Genomic DNA, 15,831 nt, shown 5'->3' with positions numbered 1-15,831 from the left:
TGTGCTGGTCCTTTGAAGGAGCAATTCACATGGTTCTACACCTTCATTACTATTCAAATTCTTCATTTTCAAACTACAATTCAACTCAATTCTCACTTGAAACCTGCCTCCACTATATTCTTAGCAGTGCATTCACTACCTAACCATAGGCTGGATGAAAATTTCCTCAGGTCACTTACTGCCTCTTTTGACAATTATAGAGTCGTAGAGATATACAGTACAGAAACAGACCCTTCGGTCCAACTTGTCCATGCTGACCAGTTATCCCAACCTAATCTAGTCCCATTTGCCAGAACTTGGTCTCTAAACCCTTCCTATTTATATACCCATTCAGATGCCTTTTAAATATTGAAATTCCACCAGTCTCCACCACTTCCTCTGGCAGTTCATTCCATGCAGGTACCACCCTCTGCGAGAAAACTTTGCCCCTTCGATCACTTTTATATCTTTCACCTCTCACCCTCAACCTATGCCCTCTAGTTCTGGACTCCCTGACCCCAGGGAAAAAACTTTGCCTATTTATCCTATCCATGTCCCTCATGATTTCATAAACCTCTATAAGGTCACTCTTCAGCCTCCAGCACTCCAGGGAAAACAGCCCCAACCTATTTAGCCTCTCTCTATATTCTCCAACGCTGGCAACATTCTTGTAAATCTTTTCTGAACTCTTTCAAGTTTCACAACATCCTTCCAATAGGAAGGAGACCAGAATTGTATGCAATATTCCAACAGAGGCCTAACCAATGTCCTGTACAACTGCAACATGACCTCCCAACTCTGGTACTCAATGCTCTGACCAATAAAGGAAAGCATACCAACTGCCTTCTTTACTAGCCTATGTACCTGCCACTCTACTTTCGAGGAACTATGAATCTGCACTCCAAGGTCTTTTTGTTCAGCAACACTCCCTAAGACCCTACAATTAAGTGTATAAGTCCTGCTAAGATTTGCTTTTCCAAAATGCAGCACCTCACATTTATCTGAATTAAACTCCATCTGCCACTCCTCAGCCCATTGGCCCATCTGATCAAGATCCTGTTTTAATCTGAAGTATCCTTCTTCGCAGCCCACCAGACTTCCAATTTTAATGTCACCTGCAAACCTACTAACTATGCCTCCTACACTCACATCCAAATCATTTACATAAATGATGAAAAGTAGTGGACCCAGCACCAATCCTTGTGACACACTACTGGTTACAGGCCTCTAGTTTGAAAAGCAGCTCTCCACCATCACCCTCTGTCACCTTTGAGCCAATTCTGAATCCAAATGGCTAGTTTTCCCTCTATTCCATGAGATCTAACCTGCTAACCTGTCTCCCGTGGGGAACCTAGTCAAATGCCTTACTGAAGTCCATATCGATCACATCTACTGCTCTGCCCTCATCAATCCTCTTTGTTACTTCTTCAAAAAACTCAATCAAGTTTGTGAGACATAATTTTCTCTGCATAAAGCCATGCTGACTATCCCTAATCAGTCCTTGCCTTTCCAAATACATGTACATGCTGTCTGTCAGGATTCCCTCCAACAACTTGTCCACTACCGATGTCAGGCTCACTGGTCTATAGTTTCCTGACTTTTCCTTACCACTTCTCTTAAATAATGGCACCACGTTAACCAACTTTCAGTCTTCCAGCACCTTACCTGTGACTATCAATGATACAAGTATCTCAGCTAGGGGCCCAGCAATCACTTCTGTAGCTTCCCATAGAGTTCTAGGGTACACCTGATCCTGGTGATTTATCCACTTTCAAGCTTTTCAAGACATCCAACACCGCCTCCTCAAATATAGACATTTTCTTAAATCTGATCCTTTCACCAGTGGGACAATTTTTTCCCTCTCTACCCTATCCAGATGTTTCTCCTCCTCTACTGGAAATTTTTTTTTAGTATTGGCATTATTTCATTACTTTCCTAGCCAACAAACTACCTTTCATTTTCTGTACATTACAGTTCCAAAACTAATATGCATTTCTTGACTTGCAATGTCCTTTTCATCCACTATTCTGTGAATGCTAACCTACATTGGTTTCCAGACCAGCTCTGCTCAAATTTAAAAATTCTCTCTCTCGTGTTCAAATCCTTCCATGCCTTTGTTCCTCCCAATCTCTGTGACCTACTGCAGCCCCATAACCCAGCACCTTCAGCTCCCTTAGGCAAAATGTTCTGACATTTTCTTCCTAAGCCTTGTTGCATCTTTCACTTCTTAAACCCTCCCTACAATTGACCTCTTTGGGAAAGCTATTAGTCACATGTCCAAATATCTGCTTAATGTCAACAGTGTCAAAATTACTTCTTGTGGCATTATTCCTCTGAAATGTCAAGTGAGCTTTAGTAATTTAAATTCTTCGAGTAAAAAGTGAGGTCTGCAGATGCTGGAGATCAGAGCTGAAACTGTGTTGCTGGTTAAAGCACAGCAGGTTAGGCAGCATCCAAGGAATAGGAAATTCGATGTTTAGGCGGCTCTGGCCCGAAACATCGAATTTCCTGTTCCTTGGATGCTGCCTAACCTGCTGTGCTTTAACCAGCAACACATTTTCAGCGCTAATTTAAATTCTTTTGGGCGAATCTTAAAATCAACAATAGACCATTTGAAAAATTCACAAGTGGCCTTTAAACAAAAAAAACAATTTCAATAGATTCACTTCCTTTAAACATGAACTGCTGTTTATAATATTCTGTTGACAAAATCTGCCTTTGCTCCCTTCTCATTGCTGTGTAATCAAGGAACAGTCTGAGGTCAGATTGGTGGATTGTCTTTTTCCAGTTACAATCACTCCACCTTTGGTAGCCTTGTCTTCAATTGCCTAGGCTTTAGTATTCACTTCCTATGTCTCACTAACTCTCTGCTTTCATCATTTTAGACACTCGTTAAACAAATTTCTCTGATCAAGATTTTGATCATCTAACTGAATCTTACATGGTTCAGTGTCATGGTTTGTTTTATACTGCTATTGTGAAAAGCCCTGGAATCTTTCTTTGTTAAAGATGCTATGTAAATATAAATTGATGTTCAAAATGAATTTGAGTTGCATTCACAAAACCATTCCTTTTTGGTTCCAACCTCTGTCTATTAATCATAAACCTCAAAGTCCTTATGAAATAACATTAAGGTCATTTTTTTTAGATTAGATTAGACTTACAGTGTGGAAACAGGCCCTTCGGCCCAACAAGTCCACACCGACCCGCCGAAGCGAAACCCACCCATACCCCTACATTACCCCTTACCTAACACTACGGGCAATTTAGCATGGCCAATTCACCTGACCCGCACATCTTTGGACTGTGGGAGGAAACCGGAGCACCCGGAGGAAACCCACGCACACACGGGGAGAACGTGCAAACTCCACACAGTCAGTCGCCTGAGTCGGGAATTGAACCCGGGTCTCAGGCGCTGTGAGGCAGCAGTGCTAACCACTGTGCCACCGTGCCGCCCGTCATCTTCTTTCTGTATCAATATCCACAATCTTCTCTAAATGCAGAAGCATATTGATGCTCTCTAATAAAGCCCGTCATCAATGTATACCACGTATCATCTTATTCTATTTTCTTATTACTTGTTTAAGTGCTACATCTTTAATCTATTTCCATGGAAGTATTTTATATCTTTGCCAAAGTCACTTTTGGACTTGATATTTTCAATGGCCTCATGGTTATCCGCCTATCCTCTGTAAACATCTTCTAATCTAGAACTTTTCTGTCATGTCCTATTCTACATAATGCCTGCTTTCACAATGTAAAATAGCGATGGTCCTCCAATTTACAAATTTGCATCCTTTCTAGTCCACAAATTCTATGGCCTTGTCCCTCCTGATCTGTATAGATATTTTTAATCGATCTGTTCAGATATGTTACAACACCCCACTGGGTCAGGTGGAACTTGAACCTAGGCTTTTTATGACATTCAAAGATGTGTTACAACAGCACCTCTCCTGATCTCTACAACCACCTGTCTTACAGTACTGCTCCCAAACATCTCTTCCTCTGAAGCTGGCTTCATATTCATAAATCATCCCGTCTCCTCATCATTAGGTAACCGCACTTCAAGCTATCTGAAAGATAAACCTTCAATTTCACTCCCAAACTTTTATGCTGCTCCATTTCTATCTTTACAAAATATCAATTAAAATCCAATTATTTCACCAAGCCTTTGATCACCTTTCCTAATATTGCCTCTTTTGGCTATGTGTCCATTTTTTGATTAAACCTCAGTGCAGTGGCTCAAGTTACTTCCTGTGTTTAAAAGAAGGAAAATAAAAAGACTCTTAATTGAGTCATTCCAAATTATCTAAGGTGATCTATAACAGCGAATGGAGTACCTTGTGAAGTCTAGTGTGATTCCAATAATACTGATGAAGTCCGATTCAGAACGATACCTCGTTTGACAGAAAGGTTTTGTTGCTGTTGGTTATCATGGTGGTCAGCCACTGAGGCTCCAAATCTTCTTTAACAACAAAACATAAAACAGAAGAGGATGAAAACATCCGAACAAACAATCCTGACCTTCTCGGTCAAAATCTCGGTGCTCCCTTCTAAATACCACCGCAGGACCAAAACATTTCAAGAAAGCAGCTCATCACCATCTTCAGGGAAATTAGGAATAGCAACAAACGCTGATCCGGCCAACAATGTCCACATCCCATAAATGAGTTGGAAAAATATTAATAGAAACACCAAAACAACCTGTTCCCCAATGGCTACTCAATCCAAAGAAATGTCTCTCCTACCTCAACCCTTAAGTTTTTGCTTCACTGACTCCTCTTAGTTTATTCTGCTTGGATTGCAGAGACCGTTTTCTGACTTTTCTGTGTCTGCTGTCATGAACCTTTCACAATCCTATTCAGTTCCAAGAACTTGAAGATATCTAGCCTCAGCTAGGTTGACCAGTTCCCCAAACTAAAAACTCGATTGTTCTGCTAGAAGAAACTGTTATCCCTTCTGAACTGAACTCAAAGCTAATCCTGATGGCTTTCTGATCTGTTGTAAACTCAGCAGTATGAATATTCCAACAATTAACAGTAAAGAGGACTGCCAAGCACTTGACTGCAGTTACACACTTTTATTGGAATTAATACACTTAGGTCACTGTTTAAAAACATTTCTGATCTGCTAAAATATACTTTTGCAAAACTGACTCGCATCCATCTGCCTCTTTTTAAATTCCAAATTATATTTGATAGATTGTAACTTTAATAGCTTCAGTTTATTGCAATATGGCTTCTGGAGGGTAACATTCTATAGCAATTATATACTATTCACCCTTCATCACATTAATCACCATTCTAAAGTTAACTTACATGTAGCAAACATGTACAAAAGAGTTGTGTTTTAGTGGTGTTGGTTGAAGTCACAGAGGAACCTATTGTTGCTCTTCTTTGAAATCTTGCTATGGGATTATTAGCATATATTTGAGATGCTACCAATGGCCACGATTTAAAGTCTCCCATGAAAAATTGCTGCTTTGACAATTCAAAACGGTCTAATTACAACATGAGATCTGTCAGTCTGCTCCATGTGTCATGTCTTTGGTGTGGGACTTATCATCATCACCTTGTGTCTCAGATAAGATTGTTACCATCAAGAAATGTCTGACATCTTTAATGTAAGGTTATGTAAAATCAAGTTGTTGTGGTATCTGATTGTATGTATTTCCTAAACTGCCCTGGTATTCTCCTATTAGTATTGCCACAAATACTGTTTTCCAGTGTCATGCTAAAAAGTCAATTTATTTTACAGTTTAACCTGTTTTTACTTTGTTTTCTTCCTGATCAAGGTGGAGACCATTGGAGATGCATATATGGTGGTGAGTGGCCTCCCTGAACGGAAAGGAACTAATCATGCTGATGAAATTGCAAAGATGTCCCTGGATTTAGTAGCAGCTGTAAGACAAGTGCCAATTCCTCACATGCCAACAGAAAGACTGCAACTGCGGGTTGGCATTCATACAGGTTGGAAAATCTGACAAGTAATCCCAGAAGATGTCTTTTTTCAGACAATTCCCCTCCTAATACCTTAAAAGTCACGTCTTTGGCTCTATCTTGTTGTTTCCTTCAGATTGTGTCTTTGGGTCTATTCCTATTATTCTTTGTAGATTGTGGCTTTATTTAATAATTTTGATGGATTGTAATTTTTCAGTTCATTATGGTATGGGTTCTGGAGGGTATCATTTGATAGCAAATATTACCTTTCAGTTTGAGTATAACTGCCATCAACCATGGTAAACGTACCTCAAAGCCTTAGATCAAATTTAATATATTATAAATACAACAATTTTTCTGTAAGGAGAGTTACTTATCTCTCCAAATATGTTGCCTAAATCAGTTGTTTTATTTTTTTCAAAGAAAATTAGTGCATGTTCCATGCCACTGAGATTGCAGGAGCCAATTTGATTTTTACGTGTGACTGTTGTCTTGTGATAGTTGCAGGAGGCTGGTTGAATATAGAGTTTTACCTGGCAGCTGGGGGATGGGGTACAACCAGGACTTTTTATTAAATATATAACTCTCCTTGTTGCTCTTTCTGTTGCTCATTGGCCTGTTTATGGTCCATTTTTTTCTTTCTTCTCCATTCTTCTGACTAGAGATTTATATGGGGAGAAATAATGGCACCAATTCATCCCAATTCTCCAAGACTGACAAGGAATCTTCAGAAATTTGTAGATTAATCTCCAAAACAGTGCCATGAGCAAACCATGAGAAAAGTCGTCCCATTAATTTTTTCTCATTTTTTTTTCTTTCTGAACTTGTAATTATTACTTTAAAAATGTTGCTAGTGCGAGAAGAAAAGGGTGTTTAACGAACAAAAAAAATCTCCAATTGGGTAATTATGTCTTTTCACTTTCCATTGGTTGGAAATTGGTTGGTGAGAGTTAGAGACAGGAGGGGTCTTGTGATGTAAGCTCCAATAATAAGTTTGACCAGAATTAGAAATTCTAGGTGAGAAACTGGCTACATTTGAAAGAAAGTGAAGATTTCAGCTCCAGATAGGCTGAGGTGGAGCAGAGGTGGATGATGCATTGAAGATAAGTGGTGTTTCTAATCGTGAGGACATGAAATAACAACCTACACAGCCCCAAATGAAATTTTTTAACTATGCATTTCAACCTGAAACAATGGCTTGAAAAGGGATGGGTGGGGTGTGTTTTGGGAAAAAATTATGGAGGGAGCTATTTCTCAGGAGGTTTTGCTGAGGGCAGAAACATTGTTTTGGGTCATTGCAATACTTGTTTGGAGGAAATTGCAGATCATTTGGGATAAGATGTCAGGATGCTGGCTGATAATAGAAGCAGTGAGGTTTTGGTAGTTGTGGAGGTCATTTTGATTGTCATTGATGTACATGTAAAGGTTAACCCCATCCAAACAGGACATATTGCTCACTGGCAGACTATGGCTGAGGAAGAGGAGAAGTGATTAAATAGGTGGGAGGTCACAGTGGGAAGATGGGGGAGTTGCCATTGTTGGAGATGGTTCGGCTCCTGATAAACATGGAACTAAGTGAAGGTTGTCCAATTGAGTTGGAAAATGTGACAACAAGAAGACAGTAGCAGTCAAGGATTGAGTAATCTACACAGGATTTTTAATATAATGAAGATTAACTATGACCATCAGAATGCAAGTTATTGGTTAGGTTGAGTTACATATCTACTTCTGCAATCTGGACTCTATCAGATTAAGCTCCAGAGTGAGTGCAGCCTCACTGATAGAATCCTTGCTAATTTTTCATTATTTTTATTTTATTATTTTACCAATTTTGGTTTGGAGCTTTGAACTGAGAACAGTAAGCTAAAGATAACTTTTGAACTGTGAGAATCAACTTGTGTTTAAAATTTTTAAAAAAGGGACAAATAAATTATGATCTAATTTTGAGACCAGGTGCCTTGAAGTTAACTGAAGGTTGGTTCTTGACCAAAAGATTCTACAGCAGGGAAACCATGTTTAAACAGATAGCAAATGTTGGCCATTAACAAGGTCAGTGTATAGGAATCGGTTGTAGAAAGTCTGGGAGAGACCTTATGCTCAAGCAGGTGGTAGATGTTGAATGGTAACTGGGTCCATGTGGGAGAGGGTCAGTCTAATGGGACAGGCCAGAGTTTTGAACTGGGTTTTGGACTGTGTTTTTATGAGGAGTTTGGTTGTTGATACTACAACATGAAGACTTGAAAGCTCCCTGCCTAGCCTCCTGTAATCAGCTATTGAAAATTCAGAGAATAAACTAAGTTATAAGTGCTACTGACTTCCTCTGAGGGAACTGAAAATGTGGCCTTGATTGACATGTTCAGAAAATAAACCAAGAAACAAATATATGCCTGTGGAAGAATGCATCATGGTTTAACCACTTAAGTAATCTGGCCAGTTGTGTTATTTTATTTATCTCTTAACTGTGTCTGTCTGTCTTTTGAGTAAATGGGGCTAAAAACAAAGGTTATTAGGTTTAAACATAGGCATAAATTAGACGACTGAGGAGTCACAGATGGAATTTAATTCAGATAAATGTGAGCTGCTGCATTTTGGAACGGTAAATCAGGGCATGACTGATACACTTGATGGTAAGATCCTGGGGAATGTAGCTGAACAAAGAGACCTTGGAGTGCAGGTTCATAGTTTCTTGAAAGCGGAATTGTAGGTAGATAGGATAGTGAAGAAAGCATTTGGTATGTTTGCCTTTATTGGTCTACTGAGTAGAGGAGTTGGGAGGTCATGTTTGGGATGTACAGGGCATTGGTTAGGCCACTATTGGAATACAGCATGCAATACTGGTCACCCTGCTGTAGGAAGGATGGTGTGAAACTTGAAAGGGTTCAGAAAAGATTTACAAGGATGTTGCCACGATTGGAATGTTTGAGCTATTGGGGGAGGCTGAATAAGTGGGGGTTATTTTCCCTGGTGCATTGGAGGCAGATGTATGGCCTTATAGAGGTTTATAAAATCATGAGGGGTGCCTGAGAGTGAATAGACAAGGTCTTTTCCCGGGATAGGGAAGTCCAAAACTAGAGGACATAGTTTAAAGTTAGAGGGGAAAGATTTAAAAGAGACCTAAGGGGCAACCTTTTCACGCAGAGAGTGATGCATGTATGAATGAGCTGCCAGAGGAAGTGGTGGAGACTGGTACAATTACAATATTTAAAAAGCATCTGGATGGGTATATGAATAGGAAGAATTTATAGGAATATGAGCCAAATGCTGGCAAATGGGACTAAATTAATTTAGAATATCTGGTTGCCATGGATGATTTGGACTGAAGGGTCTGTTTCCTTGCTGTCTACTTCTGTGACTCCATGACCTTGTCTAATTTTGCTCTGCTAAAGTTACTGTGTTGTTAATAAATTGCTACGTCTTTTATTTAAGCTATAAATTGGTGTAAGTAATTTATTATTCACAGAGTCTGGGATTGGTTATTCAAAAACATCTGGTAGGAACCATTGGGTCAATTTTGAAGGCTTTGAAAGTTTTAATTTTACAGTGTTGCAAATACCAATTTGGTTCAGCTGTCTGTCTTTATGTTGTAAAATCACTATGAACAACTCTGCGTACAACTGAATATTACAAAAGAAGTATTCTTTTACCTTTAGAACATAAATTCTTTTGAAGTACGTTTAGATATTTCCATTATGTTTTTGGTATAATGGTCTGCAAAACTTTCACTAACAATATAATCATTTGATGAAAGCTTTTTTCTTAAACAGTGTCATTGCAGTTTCAGTAGTTCAGACAGGCTTTAATATTTCAAGGCAGATATATGAAATGGAAAGAATTGCTTCTTTAGAGAATCTGCTTGCTCCTAGGGTTGCTGAATGAGTAGTAATGATGTTGAGATGTGAGTATCTCTGTATTATAGGTCCTTGCGTGGCTGGAGTTGTGGGATATAAGATGCCTCGTTATTGTCTATTTGGAGATACAGTCAATACTGCATCTCGTATGGAGTCCACCAGTCTGCGTAAGTCATCACTATTGTAATAATCTTGTATTACACTGCTCATGGGCTACATTAATCGTAGTATTATCCAAACCAGTCTTTTGGCTCCAACCCTGTCCGGTTTCCAGGAACAAATAGCTTTACATCTTTTAGTTAGACTGCTTCTTCCATTGATGTGGAGAATAGATGCAAGGAAACCTTCCACAATTCCACTGACCTCCACCCTCTACTACATTTCTCCAAACGCAAGTAAAGCTCTCATTGAGACTAATCTTCATCAGTCTGTTTTTGTCCTATGAACTATTATGGGTAGTTGACATGAGTTTGATATTTTATCTGATGTAATGTGATGTTTCCTCTACCTCAGCTCAGAAAATTCACATTAGTTCAGCTACATTTGCTGCCTTGGTGCATGATGAGGCTTATGAAATTGAACTGCGAGGCGAAACTGAAGTTAAGGTAAAACCTCCTACTTCCTTTAAGTGAAAAGATCTGCACATTTGTTATTATGCTAATTCCCATTGTTTCTTTATTGGTCATTTAACTATGCTGAAACAACAACACATTTCACACACCGACTCTCAAAGGACTGAGGAAAAATAACTTAGAATAGCACAGTGTGATTTCATGGTCAGTGTATTTCACACAGGACCCACTGTACACTGAGCACACCAACTCATTATGTACTGACCTGAGTAATCAGTGTGTGAAAGTAAAAAAGATGACAGATTGCACTAGTGAGAGACATCTCATAGCTTTAGTTGGTTTTCATCTGATAATCAGAGAATATATCACACTATGCGTAAGAGGAAGATAAAGTCCTTTCCTCACCTTTATTTTACCTTGGAGCCCAGGGTTGTCCCCCAGTGTTCCCAAAATCAAGGATTCTCCCAGATAAAGCTAAACTCCATTCACTTAGTCCGTTTTAGCAGCAGTGACCTTGGTCAAGATTGGTTGTTTTTTGCACTTTCCTTCAATAAATTAGAATCTGCTTCTGTGACAGGGAAAGGGGAAAATGAAAACCTATTGGTTGATTGGGAACAAGAACTATAGTGTTCAGAATGACAGCCTGGTCTGTCATTGGAAGCCACGTATCAAGAAGAAAAATGAGAATGGGGACAGTATGTCTTCAGCACAACAGGTAAGAGTAGATAATGGTAAATCCAATTGTGACTGAACTAGTAGAAAAATGGATAATTATATGGAAACATTTCAACATTGAATTTAACACCTGTGAAAAATATGCAAAAAGCATTTTCATTTGATTGTTGACATAATTACAATGCAAGCAAACATTAACAGCATTTTTTTTTAGAAAAGCTGGAAATACTTATCAGGTCAGTAAGCAATTGTGCTGACAAGTAAATGTCTCACGTGTGGAATCTCCCAATCAATCTTTTGAAATGTCAAATTGTCTCTTCTCTCAATAGATGTGAACTGACATGCTCAATGGGTCCAACAACTTCTAAGAACTTAGCAGTAGGAACGAGAGTACGCCATATGTCCCATTAAGGCAGCTTCAGCATTCATTAAGATCATAACTGAACTTCAACATTACTCTTAATCTTCTGCCCTAATCCCATATTTGATTCTTTTAGTTACGATAAACAACAGTCTCAGTGTCAAATACACCCATCAATGGAGTGAGGGGTTTGGGGTTGGGGAGGTGCTGGTTAGCTTGGATAGTTGGTTTGTGTTGCAGAGTCACACCGACAGCATTTGTTCAATTCTCACAAGGGCAAAAGTGAGGACTGCGGATGCTGGAAACCAGGGTTTAGATCAGAGTGGTGCTAGAAAAGCGCAGCAGGTCGGGCAGCATCTGAGGAGCAGGAAAATCAATGTTTCGGGCAAAAGCCCTTTATCAGGAATAGAGGGGCTATTCCTGATGAAGGGCTTTTGCCCGAAATGTCGATTTTCCTGCTCCTCGGACACTGTCAGACCTGCTGTGCTTTTCCAGCACCACTCTGATCTAAACTCAATTCTCACATAAGTTGAGGTTACCATGAAGAATTGTCCATCTCATATCTCCCCTCACCTGAGGTGTGGTGACCCTCAAGTTAAACCACTGCCAATCACCTTTCTCTCATGAAATGGTCTGGCAAGACTATAGCACTTTATCTTTACTCATTAACTGAATCTCCACCTATTTGGGGTTGAGAATTCCAAAAATTCACATTACACTGAATGAAGAAATTTCTCCTCATTTCAATATTTTGTGATAAACTCCAATCCCATGAAACACTAGTTCCACTAGTTCAGCCAGAGAAAACAACCTCACAGCACTTATTCTGTCACGTTTACTAACCATTTTTTACATTTCAATAAGATCACTTGTCACTCCAGAGACCTTAGGCTATTTGGTTGATTCAGATTTCTGACATTTGCAGATTTTTGCTGTAGTTGAAAATGTGTTGCTGGAAAAGCGCAGCAGGTGAAGCAGCATCCAAGGAGCAGGAGGATCGACGTTTCGGGCATGAGCCCTTCAGGATTCCTGAAGAAAGCCTCATGCCCGAAATGTCGATTCTTCTGCTCCTTGGATGCTGCCTGACCTGCTGCGCTTTTCCAGCATCACATTTTCAGCTCTGATCTCCAGCATCTACAGTCCTCACTTTCTCATAGAAGATTTTTGCTGTAACCAATTAAGGGTTTGGCCAGAGCATGGTTACGCCAGGAATCCTCCCAAAAGTAAGGCAGACATAAAGGACTGCTGACACAAAAGATTCAATTCCTGTCCTCAGCAAGGAGTAGTATTTTCCCAATGAACTGTTACAGATACTGCCTGCAGATGGCAGTGTTAGTCCAGAAAAGAGCTTCTGACAAGGTGTCAGGCACCAGAACCAGACTTAGATTTCCTGCTATCAGAATTGAGAACTCCCAACCATCTTGAACTTGGCTCAGTTCCACTCCAGGGTCACTATCATACTTGAGCTAAAGCCCTCTGTGTCAGTGATGCAGTCCTCCAAGCAGTCCTTGCTAGTTAATTGCAGTAGCAGAATGTTTATGCACATTTTGTATCCTCCCTTCAGTCTGTGAGTATTGTGGGCTCCAGCAGACTCAAATGTCCCATTCTTCCCTTGTATTTATCAAACACTTTTCACAGCCTAAGTGTATTCCAATGTGTTTAATAGTTAATCAAGTGTTGTCACTGTTGTAGCAAATTGTTATACTGCAAACTCCCACAGATTGCATTTTTATAACAACCAGTTTTGTGTTATTTCTTTAAAGGGACGTAGGTGTCACTGGCAAGGTCAACATTTGTCTCCCTTTGTAATTACCCCTGTGAACCAGGTGTTGAGCTGCCTTATAGACCAAAGCATACTATAATGTGTAGGTATACTCAGAATGCTATTAGGGAGGGAGTTACATGGTTTTGACTCCCCTACAGTGGAGGATCAGCAACATGGTTCCAAGTCAGTACAGTGAGTGAACTGGAGGAGAACTTGCAGATAGTGGTGTTCCCAACATCTGCTGCTCTTGTCCTTTTGAGGGGGTAGAGATCGTAGGTTTAGAAGGTGCTGCAAAGGAGCCAAATTGAATTGCTACAGTGCATCTTGTAGATGGTATACACTGTTGCCACTGTGCATTGGTGGTGGAGGGGATGAATGTTGAAGGTGATGGATGAGGTGTGACTATCTCATTTTGGATAGGACACCAGGGATAGCTGATAACTTCTCTGTTTCTCTTCAAAATAGTCCCATGCCAACTTCCACATCTATCTGAGAGGGCAGGCTGGGCTTAGGTTTACCATTGCATCTGAAATTTGTTGCCTCCAATAATACAGCACTCACTCAATACTGCATTACAGCATCAATCATGATTTACACATTTAAGTCCTGGACTATGATTTGAACACAAAACCTTCTGACTCAGAGACAGTAGTACTACCATATAAGCCACAGCTGATAGTACAAGATATGAAGAGTCCAAGGTAACAGATAGACAGAGGGTTTGGGGGACCTGAGGGAGGTTGTTTAAAAACCTGATTACATGTGAAGACGTGACCCAAGGATTCAAGTCTTTCTGTCGTATGTTGAATACATATTTCTTCAGTGTCTACCACATTCATTAAACAAATGGATAATAATACATTGTGTTAGAAAATACCATCAGATTACTGCTAAGAATATCATGAATGTCCTGTTTAGATCTTCTCAACGTATCAATCAGGAAAGAGGTTTTAAGATATCTCTGACAGATCTACAGATATCTTACTTCAGTGTCTAAAATTCCCTAGCTCCAAATCTGAACCAAGATAAAAAACAAGGTTAAACTCAGCCAAAAGAAAGTACAGAAAGGCAATGGGTATCTGAAAGGAAACAAGAAACTATAGGGCTAATATTTCTACAAGTTTTGGTGCTTTAATTGTGTTTTTGTTTACAGTCAAGAGTAAGTTCCTTAGTGCATACGCCAAGCAACAGAAACACACCACTTTTCAATGGATGCACAGGAGCTAACAGCGACTGTCTGCAGAAAGCTGATAGCCAGTTAGCTTTGTCATCACTACAATCCAATGAACATTCACAACCTCACAGTCTGAATTCTGAGAATGGACTTGCACTACACGGCAGATACCCAGAACAGGAAAAAGAACCCTACCTCAAAGGCACGCCATTGATTGAATCAGAACTTTCTACCAATGCATATGAAATGACACAGAGTCAATTTGAAAGCAGGCACCTGGAAAATTCGGAATTTCTCCCTGGGTTTGTGAATTTCAGTTAACCAAGGTAAACAGCCAAAATTAGAAAATCTGTTAAAGTTTATTGTTTTTTTTTAGACATTTCAAAATAAATTGTACTTGGAATGTACACAGCGTGGTATTTAATGACCACTTGTGATTCCTAAGGGAATTAATATTCACTTTGTGGAGATTGCGGTAGATATTTGTAATCAGCCTTTTAGATGTATGATGATGCACCTCTGGATCAGATGGGATTTGAACCCAGGTTTATCTGGCTCAGGAGGGCAGGAAGGACACCACCAGGTACCACAAGAGCTCTGTGGGGTTTGTGATACATTTGATTGTGGATATTAAAATAGATAATAGCAAATTAGTTATTTTTATACACCACTTCAAAGGAGATTTAAAACTGGAGAATATATTTATTTTAATTAGCCTGTTTAGACATGGTGTGACACACATCTGGGACAGGTAGAACTTGAAACCTGGCCTCCTGTCTCAGAGGTAGGGACATTAACATTGAATCACAAGACACTAAAAACAGAAGAATGTAGTTACTCTTAATTAACCTGCTCAGAGATGTTAAGACACATATCTGGATCAGGTGGAACTTGAAGCCAGGCCTTCTGGTTTAGAGGCTAAGACACTACCACCACACTATAAGACTCCTAAAACTGAAGAATATAGAACATGCACTTGAATCCCCTGTTTCACACTATCTCCCAAAGCCAAAGTAACTGCAGTAAAATAGGACTGGTGTTAGATGTAGTCCAGGCTGAGTGGAGGTTGCAGGTTCCATTCCCTGAGGGATATCAATGAACCAGTTGTGTTTTTTTAAATAATGATCTGGCAGCTTCTTAGGTCACTTCCCTGGGTAATTGAATTCAATTTCACAACGTACATGGTGGCATTTCAGCTCATGTCTAGGTTGATAGTCTAGTTCCAGAACTACTAGATTACCATGAATTAACATACTATTGACTATGACAAAGTGAGGACTGCAGATGCTGGAGATCAGAGTCAAAAAGTGTGGTGCTGAAAAAGCACAGCCAGTCAGGCAGCATCAGAAGAGCAGGATTGCTCAGAATATTGACTCTCCTGCTCCTCAGATGCTGCCTGACCGACTGTGGTTTTCCAGCAACACACCTTTTCTACTATTGACTATGTCAACACATACCCTCTGCCAACAATACAATTTGTTGATACTTGTATTCTATTTAATTGTGAGTTGTATCCAT

General features: G+C 39.7%; 1 protein-coding gene across 1 annotated transcript in view; it reads left to right on the top strand.

Moving 5' to 3' along the window:
* The window catches only part of LOC132833580 (uncharacterized), a 28,593-nt gene extending 12,968 nt beyond the window's left edge, over positions 1-15,625 (top strand). The window contains exons 4-8 of the mRNA XM_060851948.1: positions 5,774-5,948; positions 9,835-9,933; positions 10,280-10,371; positions 10,916-11,053; positions 14,293-15,625. Coding sequence (XP_060707931.1) covers positions 5,774-5,948; positions 9,835-9,933; positions 10,280-10,371; positions 10,916-11,053; positions 14,293-14,634 — 846 coding nt within the window. The 3' untranslated portion in view covers positions 14,635-15,625. The remainder of the gene's footprint in view (positions 1-5,773; positions 5,949-9,834; positions 9,934-10,279; positions 10,372-10,915; positions 11,054-14,292) is intronic.
* The last annotated feature ends 206 nt before the right edge of the window (positions 15,626-15,831 follow it).

Source organism: Hemiscyllium ocellatum, chromosome 37, assembly GCF_020745735.1.
Source record: "Hemiscyllium ocellatum isolate sHemOce1 chromosome 37, sHemOce1.pat.X.cur, whole genome shotgun sequence".
NCBI classification, from domain to species: Eukaryota; Metazoa; Chordata; class Chondrichthyes; order Orectolobiformes; family Hemiscylliidae; genus Hemiscyllium; species Hemiscyllium ocellatum.
This window is presented reverse-complemented; position numbering and strand designations above follow the sequence as displayed.